The sequence below is a fragment of the Scardinius erythrophthalmus genome (genome assembly GCF_964197995.2).
Source record: "Scardinius erythrophthalmus genome assembly, chromosome: 16".
In the NCBI taxonomy this organism is placed as follows: domain Eukaryota; kingdom Metazoa; phylum Chordata; class Actinopteri; order Cypriniformes; family Leuciscidae; genus Scardinius; species Scardinius erythrophthalmus.
In genome coordinates, this window is record NC_138236.1 from 22,092,222 (window position 1) to 22,116,793 (window position 24,572).

General features: G+C 37.1%; 3 protein-coding genes across 6 annotated transcripts; 2 read left to right on the forward strand and 1 right to left on the reverse strand.

The window, feature by feature from the left end:
- Positions 1 to 3,801: 3,801 nt before the first annotated feature.
- Positions 3,802 to 9,382, reverse strand: leng9 (leukocyte receptor cluster (LRC) member 9). Its single transcript, XM_081388384.1, has 7 exons — positions 9,100 to 9,382; positions 8,861 to 8,947; positions 7,340 to 7,430; positions 6,994 to 7,124; positions 6,742 to 6,899; positions 6,487 to 6,655; positions 3,802 to 5,448 (listed from the first exon to the last, which is right to left on the reverse strand). The coding sequence occupies exons 2-7, from the start codon at positions 8,925 to 8,927 to the stop codon at positions 4,445 to 4,447; spliced, it is 1,620 nt and encodes a 539-aa protein (XP_081244510.1). The 5' UTR covers positions 8,928 to 8,947; positions 9,100 to 9,382; the 3' UTR covers positions 3,802 to 4,444.
- Positions 9,383 to 9,992: 610 nt separating this feature from the next.
- On the forward strand, positions 9,993 to 19,555 carry flcn (folliculin). Of its 4 annotated transcripts, none has more exons than XM_081389320.1 (13): positions 9,993 to 10,048; positions 10,472 to 10,519; positions 11,392 to 11,592; positions 11,678 to 11,824; positions 11,906 to 12,127; positions 12,240 to 12,406; positions 13,550 to 13,641; positions 14,059 to 14,222; positions 14,314 to 14,427; positions 14,604 to 14,727; positions 15,315 to 15,440; positions 15,587 to 15,689; positions 18,126 to 19,555. In XM_081389320.1, the coding sequence occupies exons 3-13, from the start codon at positions 11,392 to 11,394 to the stop codon at positions 18,331 to 18,333; spliced, it is 1,668 nt and encodes a 555-aa protein (XP_081245446.1). In that variant the 5' UTR covers positions 9,993 to 10,048; positions 10,472 to 10,519; the 3' UTR covers positions 18,334 to 19,555. The 4 variants fall into 4 exon arrangements, with proteins under 4 accessions (XP_081245446.1, XP_081245445.1, XP_081245447.1 ...); XM_081389319.1 differs by having other exon boundaries at positions 10,011 to 10,269; XM_081389321.1 differs by lacking the exon at positions 9,993 to 10,048 and adding an exon at positions 10,054 to 10,182.
- A 606-nt stretch (positions 19,556 to 20,161) lies between these two features.
- Positions 20,162 to 23,810, forward strand: LOC308704094 (uncharacterized protein). The gene is made up of 5 exons (XM_081388174.1): positions 20,162 to 20,795; positions 20,958 to 21,070; positions 21,256 to 21,324; positions 22,413 to 22,544; positions 22,712 to 23,810. Exons 1-5 carry the CDS (start codon positions 20,783 to 20,785, stop codon positions 23,060 to 23,062), a joined length of 678 nt encoding a protein of 225 aa, XP_081244300.1. The 5' UTR covers positions 20,162 to 20,782; the 3' UTR covers positions 23,063 to 23,810.
- The last annotated feature ends 762 nt before the right edge of the window (positions 23,811 to 24,572 follow it).

Below are 24,572 nucleotides of genomic sequence, written 5' to 3' on the forward strand. Positions count from 1 at the left end.
GATACTTGAGCAACTGTTAGATCTTGATACATTTGCAACATCACTATGGGGTTTTGGAGGGGGGCGAGTGGGTTCTACACACAAAATCATACAATTCATCAGACATACACAATAATTATGACCTCATCTGGGGCTATATTTTGAAATCTTGTTCTCAAGATGGGAAAAATCATTATGATATCATCAGGGTCTTTATATTGTATTTAAATTATGATCTCATGATAAAACAAGATGACTTCATCTAGATTTTCAGTAATAACTCATCATAGACCAAGTCCTTTATTGATTTATGGAATACATTCCAATGACTTTATAACTTGAATTTGTAAAATTCAAATGACCTGGCTAGGTTTTATGCATTACTACATCACTATGACATAGTGTCTACCAGGTCTACCAAACTCACTACCGTGCCTTTTGCACCACCCCCTGTCCTGCATTGTTTGGACAAACAGCTGACCCTGCCCCAGTTGTCTAGATCTTTTGGTTGACAGAAACCTTCCAAAAATCATGTCTGTCAAATGTATGTCTGTCATATCTGAACACTTAATCCCACCAAAACAGTTCACATCTCACATCAATAAATTAACAAGAAACTGCAGGCTCCATCACAAATATCCCTAACGATAGTGTCTGATGTGTTTTTGTTCATAATGATGTCTGTAGGCTATGCCTATTGATTTACTCTTAGAGAAGACTACCAGCATGCAGTGGGTCAAGACAATAAGCTGGTGAATTGTGGTATATGGTTGGTACACATTATCACAAGTGTCCTCTTCTCAAATGTAGCCTATACTGTATGTGAATAAAAGCCAAATTAAAGTGAAACGGTGTTATGGAACGGTTAAACATGCAGACTGTGACTCAGACTGGAACGCTAGCACATCTGAACATGATGCATTCTGTCAGCTTGTTATAAGGATGGTTCGCATTGCATAACGCAAGGAAAATAATGTGAGTTTGGAAATGGAGCAAGGAAGAACAATTTTGTGCAGAACAATAGAGGGACAAAACATCTTCCATCTTCTTTTTCATTCTTTTCTATTCTGGATTGAATAATGCTTAACATCAATCGTCCATTCTTTAGCTTCACTGCAATTAACCACAACAGAAGTATGCTAAATAAAAAACAAAAATGGTTTCCAGGATTAATTATGATGGTTTGTCATCCAAAGCAAGCTATTTTAAGCTCACTGAAAAGTCATTCGATTTGTTGGAATTGCCATTTCATGATACTATGAGGAAGCATCCATTTTTGGCTTAGCTCTAGCCTATGGCATTTCATGAGCAATAAACCATAAATGTATGACAATGATATATATGTGTATCCTAAAAATGGTACCATGTCCTTGAAATATTTTTCCAACAAAATTTTAAAAACAGTAGAGTAAAATTCTATATGCACTTCCCAGAATATTTTTGCCAGTGTGGTTAATTCAGTAGTCTGATTTAATAAAGAATGAATGAACTGATCATTGGTCACTAAGACTGAACTATGCTATTAATAAATAAATAAAAGCATTTTAATTACTTATAACTCCATGAATATCCAAAGCCTGGAATATCTCTTGAAAGCAATAATAATTGTCCAATAAAAAGAAAATGATGAGGGTATGATATAGTTTGTCACACACCATTAACATTTAAAAACGCTATTACTGTTGAAATGATTACTTAATCATGTGTTTTATACACATGTGATAATTATTTTTCTGCTTTACTGGACATTTTTTAGTGCTGCTGTGGCTCAGAACAGATGGATGGCCCAAAGGAGGGTCCAAAGGAACTTCATAAAGGTCACTGAAGGCCATTGTTTGAGTTTGTATGCACTTGTGTTTAGTGTCAATAACTAAAGGAGCCTATTATGAAGGTATAGGTAAATATACAACAATCCACACACACAACAGAACTGATCCTAATCAGATATTGATGAAACCTTCAAAATGACCAGAAACAAAATAGGCCAGAACTGATTGATTGCACTTATGTGAGTTGACCCGGTGCGAGACTGGACCAATCGATCTCTCTCTGACTGACTTTACTTGTTTATGGCAATCATATTTAACCACGCTAGCGCTTTGTCTGGGCGCCAAGACACATTACATGGATCTTTTGTTTGAATGGACTCACATAATAAATTAACTGTCATACATTTTCGCACAGACCAATTGACACGGCAAATGAACCGCACAGCAGGCTATACAATTTTATATCGCACATTTAAAAAGGGTTGCCCACCTTAATTTGCAGCAGCCTAATGTGGTGCTTCCACGTCTCTCACGCTCGTGTGATTTACTTTGCGATTAGATGCTATTACTGAGACAGCTGACCGTTAAAACGGGTTGCATCCTGATAGTGATGAGATCTGATGTATTGGGCTTCAAGAGAAAACTATGTATTTTCAGTTCCAGTGTGCGCCCAGTCTTTGTGTTCGCTGATAGATGGGAAACAGGTCTTGAGAGAGAGATCGAGGCGAGAATCCCTGAGGGATGTTTTAAGAGAGAGGGATGAATCCTTCAAATCCCGACGCCTGTCCGTCGGTTTCACTCTCTTTATTTGAAACCCGCTGAGAACTTGAATCACCGTCCACAGTCGCGCGAAAAGACGCCCAGAGTCATAAAAAAAACTTCAGAAATTAATTGTTCTCAGTCAGAATTCGCGTTCAAACAATCCACAACTGTCGTTGATGTCGTTTCCACAGAAAATAAATGTTCAGTCTGCAGAAGTAGCAAATCCATAACATCCAGGGCAAATGAAATCCATTCAGTGTGTTCGCTTTAAATACTAGCTAACTATGGGTATTAAAAAATTGGCTAAATATTTTGGGTGGGAAATGGTGTATTTATTTTAATTGTGCCATTTTAAAACTCAATACAGTCTAATTTAAGTAAGTGAATGGCAAAAAAAACGGTGTGGTCCTGAGGGTCCCAATGATCAGGACTGAACTTGGCTCTCTCTCTCTCTCTCCCTCTCTGTGTGTGTGTGAGTGTGTGGGTGTTTGTGTGCTAGAGACAAAAGGGGATGGAGGGATTTACACATGTACTGTATTTTGAGTGCACAACAACTCATAATGACAGAGAGTAAAAGAAAGGTGATTGATTGTGAGAAAACCACATGTACTCCGTATACAGGAGGATATTTTGTGGGGGAAAAAAGACAATATTGGTTTTGCAAATGTAATCCGTTCAGTTTAGCACAAACTCTCAGGGAATTCCCGAAAATGCTTATGATTATTTACCAGAAATTAAGTAGGTGATGGGTGGTGAAACAAAGGGTCGAAGGGGTGCTAGACTCTCGGTGGCCCCAGAGGTTTAACCGAGATAGGAGGATTTAAAAAAATACAATAAAAACAACAGATCGAGCGAGGGATGGAGAGATGGGTATTTGTGTGCCAAGGGAGTATGGGGGGGGGGGGTATGAATGCATGAGAGGGAGGGTGGCGTTGGTTTTTCTGTGTCACTGAAAGAGAAAGCGAGTGAGGATGGGGGAAGGGTGCTATATAGAGAAGCACAAAAGGGAGGGATGGAGAGACTGCACAAGCATTCATATATGTGGGCATGTATCCAGGAGGAAAGAAAATTATGTTATGTATGCAAGACTTCCTCACTGACATCTCAGACAGAGCTGCTACTGTAACACGCATACATGCAAGAAAAAAATTAATAAAATGTGTCATTTAGGGTTTTTTTGTTGTTTTTTTTGTCTCTGTTTGGACATACTAGGTCTCAAGACATTCCAGGGGCTAAATGATCGGCTGGTCTGAGTTGTTTGTTTGATCTTGAATAATTGAGAGCTTATGCTATAAAAACATAGCTGAAATACATGGTGTATTACTTATTTATATGCAGTCCACTTTCATCAAAAAAAAAAAAAATTACACACTCGCCACACACGTCCAATTCCATAAGTCATACAAAAATAAGTCACTTTAGCAACATTTTGCAATGAATGACTGAACAAGGACGTGAAGAAATAGTATTAGGTGAATGCTGTATGTCTTTACCTAAACGAGAGTTAAGAAATGCACACACAAACCTCAAGTAAGAGAAGACCTTGTTATATTTATACAGAAATCTACAATAAAATAAACCGTTTCAAATTCAAGTGTCAAAGCTATTCAGTTCTTTGGCCATTCAATTCAATTTAGCTTCTGCATTGAAATATGACTACTGTACATAAAACAAGATATCACTAGATATAAAGAACATTCAATGTCGGTAATGCTTGTGTTGTCGAAATTTGTGTTTGAGAAGAAAGAATATAAAGAGTAGTGTCTGCTTTTCTCACTGCAACAGAGATCATTTAGAAATTATTGCAAACATATTTTTAAAATGATTAAATTCATTGTCTTTAATAATCAGTAATGCTGTAGGAAACCTGTTTGTCTAAAACACATGATTAAAATACATCAAGTATTTGATAATAACCATCATCTCTGACACATTTACACATTGGGCAGCTGCACATCACATACAACCTGATAGAAACCGTCCTCTGTGTTTGTGTGACCATTCACACAAAGATAGAGTTTATTTACTTCAAGCTTGCCGAAATTCACGTCTTTGGCCAGTTTTATAGCCCCTATCCCTTCAAATATCTTGTCTGTCATGGGCTTCCTCACTTTGGCCAGGGTGAGATGGTACGAAGGGCATCGGGAATGGCGGTGAAGCCAGCCCTTCTCCTGGAAGGCTTCTTGGAGAGGGGAATTCAGGCTCTGGACATCTGACAGGGGTTGTGGGGTCACGTGGAGAACAGTCCCATTAAAGTGCCTTAGTTTTAGGGGGAAAGACACAGATATAGGGGGTTTGTGGGAGTTTCTGACTGTGGTATGCAGGAGCTCAGCAGCAGCGCTGACTTCCTCTGGGCTATTGAGAACAAGCAGAGAGAGAGTGATGTGTAAAGTTTCCGGGGTCACCCATAGCGGCTCTGACTGAGGAAGGTGGGAGAGGACCTTCCTCTGAATGCGCTGGAAGGCCAGGAGAGCAGCGGGAGAGTCCACACGGAAGCAGATGAAGTGAGTGGGTCTGCGTGGTGGTGGGCGCCTCGGCTGTGGTTGTGGCTGAACGAATGATACCGGCTCTGGTTCTGGACCACTGACTCCATCCCAGCTCTCCTTCCATTCCTCCACTATTTCAGCCGGTTCTTCTTTCTGAGTGATGGATAGCTCCTCTGCCAAATGATTCAAACTGAGATCTTCAGTAGCTGCCATCTTTTTGTTTTCTGGTGCAGATTCTTGTTGCAATGGTAAGATGTCATCACTGGTTCCTTCCTCGGCATTTTCGGTTAATGAGTGATCTATGGCATCTTCCAGCTCTTGTTTATTGTTTGTTGTTGTAATTGTAGTTACAACCTCATCCTGTTCTTCAGAAAAGTCAGTTGCTTGCTCTAGGTCATTTGAAACATCTGCTGTGTTGGTGATCTCTTCATGTTGTCCAGTATCAGGTGTGTCTGAGAATTAAATAATTCCAATATATTACTATTAAGTGGCATGATGCTATTTTTTTGTCCTATATTTGTTAAAAAATCACATGGTTTTCATTTCTGTATTAAAATTAAGGCATAAAGTCCTTATATCATAATAAAGAAAAAATTTTGAACAATTTTTGTTCATTTTATTTTATTTTTTTACTGCTTATTCATATTTTTTAAAAAAATGTTTGTCTGCTATGTTTTATTAATAATATAATTATTGTAATATAATGTGTCCCAGGTTAGGGTTACTAGGGTTTAAAAAAAAACACATGGTCAAACTAACAGTCATTACATTGAAACCTTTCTTGAAAATGGTATTAAAGTTATTCATAACCATAAGAAACTGACATGAAACTGACATATCTAAGAACTTGGTACACATATTTTAAACTGGACTTTATTTTTAGTGTGGACATTCTTATATGGCATTGACCCAGTAACCAACTGCTGGACAATACAGAGCAAAATACTGGTGAATGTGTCTAGCTTGAGGTTTACTTCGTTAGTTGAGTCTCTACCACTCAGAGTGACTGACAGACCTGTAAGACAGTCGACAACTGTCCCCAAAATGACATCTGCCCAAGAGCCTGTTTTCTAGGACAAAATAATAGTAGGGGACTTTAAGCAACAGCTGCTGATTGAACGGCAATGGCTTTCTGGCATTCTATTGCGCATGCGCGACTTTAACTGCTACTTCGTGACATTCTCCTGTAACAGTCTACTACAGGAGAACAGCTGATTTGTCGTAGTCATTACCATGTGACTGATTAGATCATTAAATGTTCTGTTTTATGGTTATGTGGTATCTGTATTTCATTTAATTCCAAAAGCAATCCTGCTGTTGCTGTTTTTATGACATTTTTTGTACATATAATTAAATGATCCGTTACGCCATCCTCTTTATTGTTGCTTAGTGATTTATGTGTTCTTTGGCTACGGCAGTTAACAGTTTACTTCCGTTCGCCGTTGCCATTCCCTCAGCAGCTGTTGCTTAAAGTCCCTACTGTCGCTCACCTTGCTGCTGATCCTCACCGCCAAAAGGGGGCAAAATAGTCTGCCCAGTGGAGCCGAACACCCTGTCAGTGCGACTGTCTCTATCCCACAACCGCTGGCCTTTGTAGGTGAAGTACTGGATCCTGTGACGAGGGAGAGCTAACTCCTCAGAGAAGTCACAGTCACACACCTAAAGAGGAACAAATGAGTGTTAAGGCTGGGTGTGACCATACATGACACATGATAGTGAACCACATTAGTACTGATGTAACACACCTGAGTGTCCCATGAGAAGTCAGAGAATGGGCGTTCCAGCACCCCAAGGAAGCGGTCCAGGTGACCAACTACAAAATCAGCTGGGTCCACTGAGGCGTCCCATATAATTCTGGAGATGACATCATCGGCTGTACGCATGCGTGGCTTCTTCTTACACCCTGAGACAGAGAGGCATGTATTTGTAGTCATGAAGAGTGAATTTGGAAGGTAAAGTGTGTCTGCACTTCCTCACTAAATCTATCATCATCATACCTTCCCTCTCAGTTTTTATATGCTGCTTTTCAGCATTAATCTTTTTTCCATTTTTCCGGCTCTTGCTCTGCTTTTCTGTGATGGTTGTTTCATCTTCCTCTGAGTGTTTGCTTTGAGGGACGTCAAGCATGCTGTGAAGTCAGGAAAGAGCAATGCATTATTTATCCACTAAGCTTCAATGAGTATGCCCAACATCTATCAAATTTTACATCTTTTATGGCAGCTACAAGACGACAACTGCTGTACACCAACTGCTGTTTAAATGAAAATATACAGATAATAAAGCATGTCTACCATAAGGCTAGTTCGCTAGTTGCATCTCTATCATCCAGAGTGATTGACAGACCTGTGAGACAGTCGACATCTGTCTCCGAAATGACATCTGCCCAAGAGGAAGTGCTGGCAAATGTTTTGGCTAGTTTCTTGTTTCATCTCATCTGGTACGAAGGGAAATGGAAAAAAAGGTTCAGTAAAATCATTCACACAGCAAAGTGAATATTCCGCAGTATGATTATGAATACATTCATGCACCAACTGATAACACAAGATAGAAGTTAAGTTCTCCCAGAGCAGTTAAGGTAGACATCATGTAGTGGTTTGTGAAGATGTAAATGGAGATAAACATGCAAGTTTACAAGGGACAGAATAAACGTCTAAGGGCAAATGTTGGTTTCAGTGCAGCATGTTTGAACTCGTGAGTCATGTCTTCAACTCCACCCACCACCTACACTTTTACTTTTACACACCCGTTGTGGCAAAATAAACAGACACACTACAGTTCGAAAGTTGGGTGTCAGTTCAATTAATTTTTTTTTTTTTTTGGCAAGGACAAATTAAAATGATCAAAAGTGACAGTAAAAACTTTTACAATCAAATAAATGCTGGTCCTTTTGAACTTTCTTGTCATCAAAAATATCCTGGAATTTTTTTTATCACAGTTTCCACAAAAATATTAAGCAGCCCAACTGTTTTCAACACTGATAATAATAAGGAATGTTTCTTGAGCAGCAAATCAACATATTAGAATGCTTTCTGAAGGATCATGTGACACTAATGATGCTGAAAATTCAGTTTGCCATCACAGGAATTATTATGAATTATTTTAAATTGTAATAATATTTCACAAAATTACAGTTTTTACTTTATTTTTGATCAAATAAATGCAACCTTAGGGTTAGGGTGAAAGTAAGAGATTTAAAAAAAAAAAAAAAGATCTTAGAAACCCCAAACTTTTGAACGGTATTCTATGTACAACATTTACCTGAAAGGTTGGTACAGACTACGTACTAAAACTCCCCATATAACAAAAGATGACAATTTGGTTCGCCTCAACAGAAACACAGCACAATTTTCCCCTTTGAAAGCTTTTGGACCAGGAGGTTTTAACTGAAAATAGCACAATAATGGCGTGTCCCTGTAAGTGCTCTTAAGACTTGTGGTGTAGAAGCAGTGCTTTCTTTGTGAAAATTATATTCTCTACTCTCCACTTACAGTAAGCCTACAGCAATTTTGCTCAAAAAAACAAACCTATACTTAGCGAGAAATCATGAATAAATTAAAAAGGCTTTTCACTGCCATCTTCAGGTCATTTGCATTGTAGCCTCCACCTCTCCAGTATTTGTTATAGGCGGTGACATAAAAGTTTTATCAAAGTAGATCAATTTGTAATTTTCAGCTAATTTTGAAGTAATATATTTTTTAAACTAGTAAAAATGACAACAAATTAAACAGTTTACTAGCACTACAAACCATAAAATGCTAAATATAACCTTTAGAATTACAACATGGTTTTTATATTGTATCAACTTAATTTCCCGATGACATGAGTTACTCGGTGAAGTGTAAATAAATGTATCTTATGTCTTACCTATGAGGATTTGTCTGCCAGAATCATCTGTGATGTCTTCCTGAGTTCTCTCTTCCTCAAACTCCATATCTGACAGCTTCAACAGAGCTTCATGAAAAAAATGTGTTACATTAACAGTCATTTAGAAAGCAACCTAACACCAATACTTTTGCCATATTGTACTGTAGTCGGTAAGACAAATAATATATATATTATGTATAAAAGCTTTTTGGTATAATGAAGAGCATGAACCATCCTACCTCAAGTCATAAAGAGTAAGACAAACTAGGTTCGAAGTCGAGTCGACTGGTTAGTGTTAATGTTGACCTGTACATGATGACATCATCTGGTAATGACTCATATTCTTGCGCGAATGATTTAACCAAATACATTACACGCCAAAACAATGTTTGTTGTCTGAACATACTGTTTTTATTGTTGGCTGTAACATTCACTGTACATTTTATAATGTAGTTCTTTATTATTTTCAATTCTAATTACTGCTAGGGCAATGTCCACAAACACAACTTCCGGTTTCAGGTCATGGGTATTGTAGTTTTTGCCAAAAGCACTATTAATGGGATGTCCGATTCATTTCCGCGAATCGATTCTTTCGAACACTTTTGTTCATACAAACCTGATTCGAACGCATAATAAATACTCAATTTTCCAATAGACATATCCCAGCACATACTACGGTGTATTCGTGTTTCAGATGTAAAGTGTTGTCATTTAATGTGTCCCAGGTCAGTCTATTGCAGCCATGATTCCACTCATAAAAAAACATTAAATATAAATTGCATTTACAATGAACAAAATTAATTTACATATCTCGCCTGAACTTTTGGAGTTTTTTTTTTGAGAAATTCAAATTCATGTTAAAGGGATGTTCACCCATCAGATAAAAATTATGTCATCATTTACTCACTTTTAAGTTGTTCTAAACCTGTATGGATTTCTTTTTTCTGCTATTTTGAAGAATGTTTGTAACCAAAAGGTTGGTAACCAAACAACAACTGTTTGGTTATTACTAACCTTCTTCAAAATATTGACATAATTTTCATTTTTGGGTGAACTATCCCTATGATTCATGAGCGATTCATTCAGACCGGTTTTGTAAACCGGTTCAACTGAATCGTCGAAAAGATCCGATTCCCCAGAAGATTCTTTCATTGACCAGGGTTCTCAAAAGGCATTCAGCGGATTACGGTAGAGCCCATAATTAATTATATCACTCGAAATAACAAACATATAAATGGCGCCACCATGTAACTACAACAGAAAACCGTATTCGTGGATTATTTGGCCTGTACCGACGACCATTGAGAGACAAGAGCAGCTGTGTGAGTCACGCACACGTTGTTGTGATCTTAGCGCGTGACTTCCCCATCACATGATGCATAAGACTGAAAAAGGATGGACCTAACAATGTAAACACGATAAAACTAATTATTACGATCGCATTTCAGCGACTATTTAGTAAACTGTACATCGGCGAGGATAGTTTGCCATTTATGTTTAGCAGTACTTGTAACAAATTACATTGTAAGCGACATTGATAGCCATGCAAAACCTGTAACATTAGAGAGTTACTATTGTCAATACTCCATTGCAATGTTTTGCTCTTAATAGTTGACTGGCAGTACCAGTCGGCGCAAAAGCTCTACCCAGCTGTTAAAGGTAAGGATATTGTGGTGTTGTTTTTTCTGTATATAATTTTTGCTTGCATTTAGATTTAGTCATGGTACCACACGTGAATAAGGTAAAAATGTTAACTAATATGTCACCATACTTCCCCAGTTGATCACAACACATTAACACTTTAAATTTCCTGAAATGTTATGTTATACAACAATGTTATGTTTAAAAATGCAAAAAGGCACTATCCAAGAAAAAATGCCATCATTTGCAGAACACTTTTTACAGAGAGGATTTAAGATATATTTTCATCTCTCAAGAAAAAAAATCACCATACTTTTAGGAATCAAATATTATATAAATAAGTCAAATGTATATATGAACAAACCCCTCTGTGAAAACTTCAGAATGTATATAGGAATAAAACTGATATAATTAATTCATATATATAATATATATAAATAATTATGTGTGTTACTGAAGTGGAGATTTCTGGCTCAGTGCATGAGAAACATTCAAACAAACTGAAGAAACTCAGCCTTTAAACATGTTTTATTGAAATCTACAGACACAAATAGAGAAAGTGTAGTAACACTTGGATGTTTTCCACTAGTCTGGAAGAAGATATGCTATGGAAGCAAAATCTCAAAATGTACAATGGTTTTGCCTGTACAGTTGATAATGTTATGTTTAATGAGTTATGTTTAATGCCATAGTCATTGGCATCACTGTTAGGTCCCTAATCTAAAACTTACCCTTATTCTATCAAAATCAAAATGTGTGTATATATATATATATATATATATATATATATATATATATATATATATATAATATTATTATTATTATTATTATTTTTTTTTTATTTTTTTATGGTATTGCATTTTCTCATATAACCTTTCAATTTCCTCCAGATGAACGCGTTAGTTGCCCTTTGCCACTTCTGTGAACTCCATGGCCCTCGGACGCTATTCTGTACAGAGGCCGTCCACCCTCCGTCCCCGTCTCCTGGTTCAGCCATTCCTGGTGACAGGGACCGAGAGGGGGATCGAGAGGGCGAAGGTCTCACCATGAGAGCCAACAGCTCTGCCACACAAAGAGCAGACATGTGTGAAGTGAGAAAGTATTCTTGTCACAGCCCAAATATATTCAAATGTCCTTCTCTCTAATATTGTATAATATCTGTCTTTCTCTCACCAGGGCTGTCGCTCCCTACCTGCATCTCACCCAGGCTTTGTGAGTGTGGACAGTGAGACAGGAATCCGCTATCTGAGCCATCAGCATCCCCGCCAGCCACAGCTCTTCAGTGTGGTGCGACAGGCGTGTGTGCGCAGCCTCAGCTGTGAGGTTTGTATACACTTGTTTGCATCAATGAATAAACAAAAAAATGCATCTATGAGATACTTTTTATATCATCTGCTTTTGCAGGTTTGTCCTGGTCGAGAGGGGCCCATCTTCTTTGGAGACGAACAGCATGGATTTGTTTTTTCTCATACGTTTTTCATCAAAGACAGCCTGGCACGGGGCTTCCAGCGCTGGTATAGCATTGTCGTGGTAGCTATGGACAGGATCTACCTCATCAACTCCTGGCCATTCCTGTTGCGCCACCTGCGGCTAACCATTCAGAGTCTACAGAACACAGCACTCAAGGTACTGGACTGCAGACCCACTTTAGTAGCGTGATTGACGGAGTGCCTCTTGGAGTGATGAGCTGCTTGCAGTGTTGAAAATACAATGTTTTGTCCTGTTTGTTACCCTGCAGGTGTTTGACAGTGAGCAGTGTGTGTGTCCTCAGAGGGCTGTGCGTATGAACAGTGCCTTTTCTCCGGCAGTGTTCCCCCACCAGCGCAGCGGCAACGCAGCCCGCTCACTCACATCTCTAACCCAGCACCAAAACCTGTGGGCTAGTCTGCACTCCTCATTCAGCTGGTGCGTAAAACTCTATTCTGAATATTTTTGACTTTATAACTCATATTGTGACTTTATATCTCACAATGTTACTTTATTTCTCCTAATTGCCACCTTATGTCTCACTATTGTGACTTTCTATTTCAAAATAGTGACTTCATTTCACATAATTGTGACTTATCTCACAATTGTCGCTTTTTATCTCGCGATTCTGACTTGATATCTTACAATTGCAACTTTATATCACATAAGTGTGACTTGATATCTCACAATTACAACTTTATTTTTCATAATTATTACTATTTCTCATAATTGCAACTTTGTCTCACAATTCTGACTATTTCTCTCAATTGTAACTTTATATCTGACAATTACAACTTTATTTCTCATAATTTTGACTTTATTTTTCACAATTACCACTTTATTTCTCATAATTGGCTATTTCTCATAATTGTGACTTAGTCTCACAATTGCGACTTTATTCCTCACAATTGTAACTTTATTTCTCATAATCATGACTTTTTCTCATTATTTCAAATTTGTCTCACAATTGTCAGTTTCTCACAATTGTAAATATGTCTCACAATTACAAATTTATTTCTCTTAATTGAGACTCACAATTGTCACTATTTTTCATAATTGTTACTTTATATCTCACAATTACAACTTTTTCTCATATTTGTGACTTTATAGCTCACTATAACTAACTCTATAACTAACTATAACTCACTCTAACTTTATTTCTCCTACTTGCGACTTTATTGCTTCCAATTGTGACTTTATATCTCAATATTACAACTTATCATAATTGTTACTTTTCAAAAAAAAAGTATGCATTTCTCATAATTTTGACTTTATTTTGTATAATTGTGACTTTATAACTCAAATTGCTACTTTATATCTCACAATGTGACATTATTTCTTATTTTACACTTTATTTCACAGCACTGTTTGAGGTATCATTCATGTACCTGTGACAAACATTTAACATTTAGGGTTAGGAGTTTGGTCAGATCCCTAACCCTAAATGTGTATGAGCAATAGTAATAGTGATTATTTTCTTTGGAAAACACCACAGCAAACACACATACAATTTAGGCCTATCTATTTTGTATTTTTAAATCATAATAATTCCTCTTACTTTGTTAATTGTCTATACTGTAGGTTGCTGAAAGCTTGTGGCAGTCGGTTGACTGAGAAGCTTTTAGAAGGAGCACCAACAGAAGACACACTCGTTCTCATTGAAAGACAAACTGGTAAAATGAATACACAGAGTAAAATAATTATTCTAAAAAACATTAAAGGAATAAAGATAGAAATTTTGTTTAGTTAAAAATGTGATAAATGTTATGTTTCTATTCACTGCTCAGTTTTGTTTTTAAGCATGGGTTACTATTGATTCCGTAGGAACATTTTAATTAGTGTGTCTGCTAAATTGATTTTTAAAACAAATTGATTTGTGAACTGTTAAACTGGGTGTCTGGCCCAGATTTTCCTTTTCCAACATTCTGCTCCTGAGTCTGACAAACAAACAGCTCTCAAGAAATTGTTCAGCTTTTTGCTCATCTTTTATAGTCTGAATGATAGCAATGACTCTGCATAACCTAAGCTTATACTGTAGACTGCAGCATTAAAAAAGGTTCACCGCAACATTGTGTACAATTCTCTCACAGAGCAAGAGGAAGAGATGAGTGGCTGGGATGGTGCTGAAGGGGGCGGATCTAACTCACAGGCCAGCCAATCAGAGAGTGTACAGACTAAAGACTTTCAATTTGACGATGGAAGACAAGAGGACCTTATTGGGCCGAAGTTCAAATCATTGAGACATTTAAGACAGGCAAATAAATGTTTACTCTGTTACCAACATCAATTTGAAAAGATATATATAAATATTAAGTTTGACTATGCTATTTTGGATTAATTGGCAGGTCCTGGGTACCACAGATTTCAGACAACTGACATGGCACGTTCTCATGGGAAACCAAGTCATATGGAGAGGTGCAGACCCTGGCCTTATCCAGTCAGCTTTTAATGTGCTGAAGGTTAGCTAAATACCTATTTCCATCACACTAATCAAGTGATTCCAGGTCTACACCATAAAGCACATATATGTTATATCTATACTCTTCCAGTCAAAAGTCTGGACACCCTTGACTGAATTTCTTTCTTATGATCTTTAAAAGCGTATCCTGAGTTCAGTTTTCTGACCATTTCACAGGCTTTGCTTCCAGTTGGCTGTGTCCGAGCAGTTCCGTACAGTCCTCACTATGAGGAAGCATATCGATGCAACTTCCTTGGCCTTAGCCCGGATGTACCAATCCCAGCCCATGTCAGCTCTTCAGGTACTGTACTGTAAAATAATCTGCTGTTTCTTTTCGGTTTCACTGCAAACCCCCTTTTGTATATTTTTGCTTGACACAGCTAGTTCGTTTAACTTTCGTATGTCTACACTACATTAAAACACACTTCAGATCCAAGCCCTGAGGGATTTGAGCCCCATTAACCTATTGTATTCTGATTCCATCTTTGCAGTGCTGCCGTAGCTAAGATCACTTTGGGTCAAACATTCACAAACAGTAACACTATACATAAGTGACACTGAGAAATGGCAGCAGTGCTCTCGTAATCTTTATCCGTCAATTCAGAGGATCATATTGTTTTTATAACATGATTGTATTTTATTTTAATCAAGACAAACACACATGGATGTAGCAGAGGCCTCAAACAAAGTGTTTTGGTGTTTTCTTTGTCGGAATGTGATTTACATCATATTTCTCAACTTCTGGGTGACTGTTTTCTTACTAAACATAGTGAAATTGTTTCATAACTCAGAGTCAGGTTCATCTCAAAGTTCAACACTCATTAAGAATCCTAATGGTGAAACCCCTTTCCCTCTTTCTTTCTTTCTTTCTCTCAATCTGTCTTCCAGAGTTTTCTCTGCTGGTGGATGTACTTAACGTTGAGCGCGGTTGTGTAAATCCTGTTTCGGATGATGACATTCTCTCACTTTACCAGTTCAACATTAGCAGTGCCAACACACAACCAACGGATAAAGGTAAACACATGGGCACATGTAGGATTTACATCTTTAAAGGATACGTCTTTAAAGATGTATACCCCTATTCAAACAGACACACTATTTATTGCATTTGTACTATATATATATAATGTGGCTTCCTTCCTGATTTTTCTTTCTCCTAGGTCCAACTCTGTTGAATAAGATCGAAGTGGCTCTTTCTAATGAGAATCTGTCGGTGGAGGTGGTCTCTCTCTGCCTCCTCTGTCTGAAAGAGGAGTGGATGAAGTAAATTAGCACTTTTTCTTTAGATATATACATACCACTATTTCATTCAAATATATCCTTTTAGAAGCAGATGACAGTCTGTATTCCATACAAATATCAACTAATTTATCCAAAAATGCTTGCTCAAGAGTTGCTTTTCATTTCGATTTATATAATTTTGTCTAATTTATTACATTTGTATATAAACAGAATATATATATATACTTTGATGAATAGAAAGTTCAAAAGAATCTGAAATCTAAAGCTTTTGTAACATTAAACACTACCGTTCAAAAGTTTGGGGTCAGTAAGAATTTTAATTTTATTTTTGGGGGAAAGAAATAAAATAAATCAATACTTTTATTCATCAAGGATGAGTTAAACTGATCAAAAGTTACAGTAAAGACATTTATAATGTTAGAAAATATTCTATTTTAAATAAATGCTGGTCTTTTGAACTTTCTATTGATCAAAGAATTTTGAAATAAAATTGTACACAACTGTTTTCAACATTGATAATAATAATGAATGTTTCTTGAGCATCAAATCAGCATATTAGAATGATTTCTGAAGGACCATGTGACACTGAAGACTGGAGTAATGATGCTGAAAATTCAGCTTTGATCACAGGAATAAATTACAGTTTAAAATATATTAAAGGGGGGGTGAAATGCTCATTTTCACTCAATCTCCTGTTAATCTTGAGTACCTATAGAGTAGTATTGCATCCTTCATATCTCCAAAAAGTCTTTAGTTTTATTATATTTATAAAAGAAAGATAGGCTGTACCGAGTCTTTCCGGAAAAAAACGAGCGGCTGGAGACGGGCCGTGTGGGTGGAGCTAAAGCTGTGCTAACGCGCCGAGCTAACAACACACAGAGACATTTGAAGCAGTTTTACTCACCGCCCGGTTCCAACGCACGACCGCGAACCTTTATCATTGCGACTGCTCGATCCTTAAGCATTAGATGATCTGCAAATCCGTCGATCTGGGCTTTGTTTATATAAAACAAGCATTGTCGAAATGCAGGGAACAAACAGTCTTGCACAACCTCCGTTGATGCTCTGAAAAAACAAACTCCATCCACTGGTCCCTTAACGCCGGGTTCTTTGGGAATCTGTGCAGGGTTGTCTTGCCCTGGCAACCAAAAACCCACTTCTTTGGTGACATTGACTTCCCTAAAGCCGAGCATAGCGCTTTGATGGGCGTACTGCTTTCGCTCTCTTGCTCTGGTCTACGGTTGCGCGCACTCCCGCGTCCTTCCGGAGAAGTGCCCTTAGGACCCGTATAAGGAAATTCCGCTACATCTGACGTCACACATGCCCATACTCGAAAAAAACTTTCCGAAACTTGTGACAAACCGGAAGGAGCATTTTTGGAACAGAAATACTTCTTCAAACGTACAATTTAATTTTTGAAACTTTGTCCATGTTTAGCATGGGAATCCAACTCTTTAACAGTGTAAAAAACTCAGTATGCATGAAATAGCATTTCACCCCCCCTTTAAAATAGAAAACAGTCATTTTAAATTGTCATAATATTTCACAATATTACTGTTTTTTTATTATTGTTTTTTATCAAATAAATGCAGCCTTGGTGAGCAGAAGATACGTCTTTTAAAAACATAAAAAAATCTTACTGACCCCAAACTTTTGAACGGTAGTGTATATATATATATATACGTATTGTTTATATATTTCTGTGAATTTTCAGCATCATTATTCCAGTCTTCAGTGTCACATGATCCTTCAGAAATCATTCTAATATGGCGATTTGCTGCTCAAGAAACATTCATTATTATTATCAAGTTTGAAAACAGTTTTGCTGCTTAATATTTTGAGGAAAGCAAGATATATTTTATCAAAATTCTTAGAGGAATAGAAATAAACCGCATTTATTTGAAATAGAAATCTTTTGTAACATTGTAAATGTCTTTACTGCCACGTTTGATTCATTTAATGCTTCCTTGCTGAAAAAAAGTATTAATTTCTTTCATAAAACTGTTCCAACTGTTGAAGTACTGTTACAGTATTTATATATGGCACTTTCCACAATTGTGTACAAAATAGGGCCTGAAATGTGGGAGTTTTTGGTTGCGCCAAAGATTTAGGACCACTGTTACATAATACTTTTTTGGTAGTTAAAATGAATGAATAATTAAAAATGGCTTTTACTACAATGAATGAACGGTTACCAAAATATACTACATTTGTGGAATGTGCCATTATATTTATTTGAGACAGTTTAGAAAAGTCAGGTAACAATCACAAAGTGAAATATTTTGCCTGTTCTCCTTTTTCCTGTAATTCTCCTTTTTCCCCCTCTCTCTCTCTTATTCACTTACTCGCTTCTTTCCAGTTTCCTCTTTGCCCTGTTTTCGTCTTGTCTGTTTATTGTTCCCTTGCTAACCTTCTGTGCTTCCTCTCACCACATGCTCTTCTTTTTCTCTGTTACAGCAAAGTAAAAGTGTTGTTTAAGTTCTCCAAGGTGGATGGCAGAAGTAAAGAGGACACTCAAAAGGTTTTGGCCCTTCTGGGGGCCACGGGGCCCGGAGAAGAGGACAATGTGCGTCTTCTTAAGTTTTGGATGACAGGACTCAGCAAGCTCTACAAGAGCCATCTGATGACTGCAGTCAGAGGTGGAGAAAGAACTTTGAGCCAGTGAGAAAGAGAAAGGGGACAATAGACTCATTGCTAGAGTTAGATGAAAGGAATGTGTGAGTGCGTGTGTGTGTTTGTGGTCAATTACGGGAAAAAGGGGCCAAGCCTGAGAATCTGCATGGTACAGAGAGAAAGTAAAAGCTACCATAGTGATTGAAACCTAAAAAAACCTTTTACTTAAGGCATGTGCATTTAAATGGAATGTTTTTTTACCGTCATGACTAGACATGTCCATTCACTGTCTTTTTCACTGTGTTTAATATAGCACATGGTACACTGACTTCATGGGAACGAGGCAGAGTATCAGTTGACATGATGCTGTTAATGTCCATTATAATTCACGTCATCATCACGTATCTCTGTTCATCTGACATGTCTGAGAGAAACTGTCTGTTTTATCAGCAATTTTATTTATCCTTGTTTGTTAACTTATTTTAAATAAATGGATTTTAAACTCACACATGCTAAATAAAGACTGTACGCTGCTTGTAAATCTTGTAAAGTGCTACTTTTTATTAAGTAATGTAATTATTCATTAGTGAAATGTGATTATTCCAGCTACTGACCACAATCGTGATCATCTTGTGGCGAATAATTTTCACATTTCTTTTGGAACACAAAAGAAGATATTTTGATAAATGTCTCAATGTTTTTTCTCGCCATGCAAAAAAAAAAAAAAAAAGAGGTCCAGTGTTGTTTTGGACCCCATTGACTTCCATTGTATGGACAAAAATAGTTATTGACATTATTATTAACTATAAAAATAGTTAATAATAACATTATTAATCAAAATATCTTCTTTGGATGGACATGATAGTAAATCATAACAGAATTTTCATTTTTGGGTGAACTGGCCCTTTAATTGCTGAACATTTCTGAAATATTTAGCAGTGACCCTAAAGCCATTACAGTTTTTACAACTTGTTTCAAAGTGCTACAAGACCTCAAGTTTTGTAATAAACACTTCTAACATGTACCCCTACCATAAGCACCTCTTACATAAGGACATACTAGTGTTTCACAATTGCATGAGCGTAACTGAAAGGATCAGGTTATTTCCTCCTATATTAATGTAAACCGTGCAGAGCAGAAGTGATATATCACTCTACACACACACACACACACACACACACATATTTAGGTATCTTGGATGTGCAAAATCATTTTAGATTTAAAAAGGTGTAATGAATCTATCAATGCAGGTTAAATAAAAGAAATAATTCAGTTAGATGTGTTGTGTAGGTGTGAATGTCACCCTTTGGAGGATTGCAAGATACGCTTTCCTGTCTGCCCGGGTTGATTGATGATGGCATAGTAGGAATTGCTGGATCATTGCCACGGTGTCTGTTACTCACATAGATAATCATGAATTTATTTATTCCAGATGGTACAAGGCAAGCTTTACTTTGCATAAAACTTTCTCATTGTTTTTTGTTTACACGTTACATTGTAACATTACCACACTATAAAAAAAAATCCCAATACAGAAAATGTTTTATTTCACTCATTAATTATGCACTAAGAACAATTCTTTCTTTGATGCCATCTTTCATGTGACTGTATTTGAACTAAATGCACCACAAACTAAACCACAAACTGACTGCTTTGTCTATATAAATGACAGCATAGCTGAATCTTCTCATTTTATAGGCATCACATGCCTAACTGACTAATCTAGAACAGCATGAATTACATAAACATGTTAAAATATAACATCCTTTTATTACAGACGTGAAAGCTTATGTGCTTAGTCATCATTTTACTTGATGATTTGTGGGATTGAGAAAGCAACAGACATGGATACTTGAGTGGGGAGGAGGGAAATTAAAAACAGACTGCCAGAGTGCATGACTATGACTAAGCCCGGGAAAGGCCGTGCATTGAGTACAGATAAAGAGAGGAGAAGAGGGGGAGTGCATGCTGTTTAATGAGGTAAAGGGGTGGGGAGCTTTAAAGAGAGCGGGGAGAGAGATTGAACCACCAGGACTTTCACTTTCAGTGAGCAAACAGCCTCCACACAGTCTGCTCCAGTAGCCTACAACAACAGATCCAATGTGCTGCTCACTAGCTTGCCAAGCCTCAAAACCAAGGGATTTATAAAGGAAGAAGGAAAGTAAGAGTAAAATAAACAGGAAACTATAATCTCACAGGAAATAGAGGAATATCTTGCTCTCCATCAGAATTTTCCCCCCAGAAGACTTGGGAGTTTCCAAGTGAGTGACTGGGATTGAGCCAGAGAGGGGCAGAACGCAGTGCAGCTGTCAATGAGGGATCGAGGAGAAAGCGCAGCAGTAAGAGGAAGAGGAGACGTTGGTTAGTAGTCTCTGAAAGAGGGAGCTGGAAAACCCACCGAGACTGAGATTCTTCCATAACTTTCCTGCAACAATCTGTCGCGCAAAAGGACTTGGTTAAGAAGAACATGGAGAATATGGGCCGCATTGGCCGGTAGAAGCATGTCACCAACAGGTAACGTGATACGCGCGCAGCACTGACGAAGGTCCATCAATTGATGCGCGTATTAAAATGGTTGTATAATCAGATGGTGTTCGCGACACTAAAATGCGTAGTTGTTCTGAAAAATCTTACGGCTTTTAATGCTCTGAACCTTTGTTTACCTTTGCCTTTCAGTGCTGTTACTTCTATCAATATTGACTGTTCAAGGAAGTGGGTGCAATGATTTTATGAAGACGACGATCAGAAATCTGCAGGACTCTATAAACATTGAAAGAACGAACGGATTCGTGAGTTTCGCCCTTTTAAAAAACTGCTCATTGTTTATTAGAAAGTTCACAATCTCATTTATCTCTCCCGTGTCAATTTTGCACTGACCTTATTGTTGTTCTGCGGTTTTGGTAACGCGTGAGAAGCCCATGCAACCTAAAGTAAAGATCAAAGGATGTAAAATGACATTTTAAATGTGTTGCAGCCACAAGTGTTTCCGAAGAACTACGTCGTGTCTCACTACTTCAACGACAGCGCGCTGTGCAATGAGCCGGTAAGAATGACAGTTCTGTACGGGTCATTGACGTGACGCTCAATTTTGATACATTATACTTGAATTTTACAACACATGACATTTTTTGTCATTATGAATCATTAAATCAAAATGATGTGTTGGATATGGTACACTCCCTACACTTGTACTACAATTTAATGGGGAAATATTAACTAAATGACTCCCACTGCACCTATTATTGACTGTCTCCGCCTCCAGATTCATACATTCAACTTGAACTATCATGAAATAATTAAGTCTAATTTTCAAATATTTTTTTGTTTACTCTTTTAAGTTATGCAAACAATTGCATAGAATATATATTTTCTGTATTATTTGTAATTTAATAAATAAATAAATTGATTTTGTGTCTGTCCCTACATTCTGGTCAACTCTGTTACCTCTGTTATAAAACAAAAAAAACCTCCAAAGCATTTGTAGAAAAAGCATGTGACTTGCACCAAGGGATGTCACTTCCTCTGGTGGGAAACTCTGGAAAGCGTGAAGTATTTCATTATTTTTCTCTCATTAATTTGTACAAAATGTTTAGTATACACCAATAGATTAATTATTTGTCAAATCTATTAAATCTCTCATTCACTTTTTAAAAAACGATAATATGGTGAAAACCCATAAAATTATGATTTTAGACATGCCATGTGGTATCTGGTTTGAGGTTAGCATTTTGAGATAAAGCACAAAATGGTGGAAAATGTCAACTCTGTTGTCGTCAACTCTGTTATCAACCCATATAAATCAACCCATTTTGTCTGTAACAGAGTTGACAGCTTTTTACATTGATGTTCAGTTAGTAAATTCATGTTCAGCATTAATATTTTAAATCTTACAAGTTTAAGATCAGCAAATATTTAAAATGTTGAATTTAAAGTGCCTTCTATGAAAATAAAAAGGTTTAACAGAAAAAGAAAATAATATTTTTTTGTTTTCTTTCTATACTTGAAATGGACCCGCAATTCTGGAATGACCCGTGTGTGTGTGTGTGTGTGTGTGTGTGTGTGTGTGTGTGTGTGTGTGTGTGTGTGTGTGTGTGTGTGTGTGTGTGTGTGTGTGTGTGTGTGTGTGTTTAGTGCTGTGTGTTCAGTGCTGCTGTGTTCCTGTCAAATTCCTGGAGTCAGCTCTTCCAGCACCTCAGTAGAGTTCACCTCAAGTACAGGTTCATCAGTGAGCTGATTTACACGCTGGACGACATAGCAAAAGTGGTATATCATCATACAAAGTTATTTCTTTCTAACACACTTTGATCAAACCATACTTCTTGCTACAACACTGTTTTATCAGATGTTGTATCAGTAAGTTTTTCATTCTTTATTGTAGGCTTGACATCTGAAGTCAGTGTTTTTTTTTTTTCGTATCTTTTTGTAAACAGAAATTCCCGGATCGTCCAGATCTTTCTGATTTCCCATCTGTTCAGTCATCGCCTGAAGGACTTCTCTCCTTCACCTCATCCTTCTTCACACGATGGCTCGATTTGAATTGTGCTTTCGGAGAGCATAACTGCATCTTCCCCACACCAAGTGAAGAGGATCAAGAAAATCCAAAGGAGGGAGAGAATGTGGAGAGTCATGAACCGGTGGATGAGCAACAGCCTGTGATAGAAGAAGGAGAGACGGGTAAAATACAGCTCGACCGGGGTCCGACCAACAGCTATACACGTTGCACAGCTTTCACTCACTGGAGCTTATCTTTTCTATGGATAATATCAAGTCTGATCTGGTGAAAGTCAAGAAATCTGTTTTAAATATGCCTCAAAACTTGCCCAGAAGAAGGCTTCACTTTGAAAGGACAGCTACTGTGTTGCCTTGATTTTAGTCAGTTTGGATGCTAATTTTGTTTTACACTGATAAATAAAGCTTGGCATTTGCATGAGATTTCGAAGAAATGCTCTCTGGATAAAGTGGCTGGATGCAGTTATGGATCAGTTCTGTTGGAGAAAAGGGATATTTTGGAAACCTGCACATGGCTAATATGAGGTTCTCTTTTATGTACAGTATGTGAATGGTGTTTTTTCTCCTCCATCATGTCTTTGCACTGATTGTTTCTATCACTTATCCAGTATTTCTATCATCTTATACAGTGAATTGTGTGTCATCCATGATAATTCAGGTAAAACCTGTTGACTGAATGTTTTAACATTGAATGTAGTGAAAAAGCAAAGAATAGATGAAGCCAAAAAGCTCTGCTTATCGCTCAGTGTTCAAGAGCGAACAACTACACTCATGTAATACAGTTAATTCAATCCATATTAAATACAACTGTAGCACAGCACCTGCTTCTTTCTGAAAAAGAAAAGACATTTACAAAAGGGTTACACAAGTCATGTTTACAAGTATTGTCTTGCATAGAGAAGGTTACTACTATAAGCAATGTTTTACTCAAATGAATTTAACATTTTTTGGTGTACATGTGTTGTCTGTTTTTACATGTAGATTTTTATACATGAATAAAATCTTCTTAAGATTAATTCTGTGTTTGCCTGAACTGTCTATTTATTGCGATTGTTTTTGAAAGAGACTATACGCTTTTGTTTGTCAGAGTGTTTGAATGAGGACTCTCTAGTATCAGCTGGAAGGAGGGACTTGCAGATGAGGGCACAAATAGCAAGACAGCACAGAGACCTATTGTTCACACAATTCTGCTGTCCTACCACAACATAGCCTAGGGCTGACACATCTCGAAAACACACATGAAAACACAATTTGCTAGTCAACACACAATAAATTACATTTCAGTTGCATATTGTTGAAATTAAACAAGGTTGTTCATAATGTTGCCCCGTTACATTTCAGCATTTGTTTGTATTAGCACAATATTTATCCAAGCCACATGCAAACTAGCACCAACCCATCTGGAGGGTAAAAAAATCCAATCTTAAATCTACTTAGATGGATTTAGATGGATTTTGGGCACTTTTCAGTTGGACTTTATGAAAGAGAATGCTGGCCATTTTAAGATTATGATGGCCAGATTAGAAGACTTAGACCAAGACTTTAAAATAAGGTCCCTTTAGTTAACATTATCAGTAGCCTAACTAACATTAACAGTTTATTACAGAATTTATTATTCTTAACATTAGTTTGTAACTGTTCTTTGTTAGTTCATGTTAGACCATTATCCTAAATAATATTAACATATACGACTTTTGATTTAGATTAGTAAATGCTGAAACTGACATTAAATGCTTTACTAGAATTTGTCATTGTTAGGTCATTTTACCAATACTGGAATGG

What these genes read in the sequence shown, in the direction of transcription:
- leng9 (XM_081388384.1), bottom strand. Translation starts at nt 8,927, where the DNA reads ATGGAGTTTGAGGAAGAGAGAACTCAGGAAGACATCACAGATGATTCT. An exon ending in TGGCAGACAAATCCTCATAG is followed by an intron (nt 7,431 to 8,860) that starts GTAAGACATAAG and finishes CCTTCGTACCAG; the next exon opens with ATGAGATGAAACAAGAAACT. An exon ending in TATAAAAACTGAGAGGGAAG is followed by an intron (nt 6,900 to 6,993) that starts GTATGATGATGA and finishes TCTCTGTCTCAG; the next exon opens with GGTGTAAGAAGAAGCCACGC.
- flcn (XM_081389318.1), top strand. Translation starts at nt 11,392, where the DNA reads ATGAACGCGTTAGTTGCCCTTTGCCACTTCTGTGAACTCCATGGCCCT. An exon ending in TACAGAACACAGCACTCAAG is followed by an intron (nt 12,128 to 12,239) that starts GTACTGGACTGC and finishes GTTACCCTGCAG; the next exon opens with GTGTTTGACAGTGAGCAGTG. An exon ending in AGCCCATGTCAGCTCTTCAG is followed by an intron (nt 14,728 to 15,314) that starts GTACTGTACTGT and finishes TCTGTCTTCCAG; the next exon opens with AGTTTTCTCTGCTGGTGGAT.
- LOC308704094 (XM_081388174.1), top strand. An exon ending in TTGAAAGAACGAACGGATTC is followed by an intron (nt 21,071 to 21,255) that starts GTGAGTTTCGCC and finishes AATGTGTTGCAG; the next exon opens with CCACAAGTGTTTCCGAAGAA. An exon ending in GCGCGCTGTGCAATGAGCCG is followed by an intron (nt 21,325 to 22,412) that starts GTAAGAATGACA and finishes GTGTGTGTTTAG; the next exon opens with TGCTGTGTGTTCAGTGCTGC.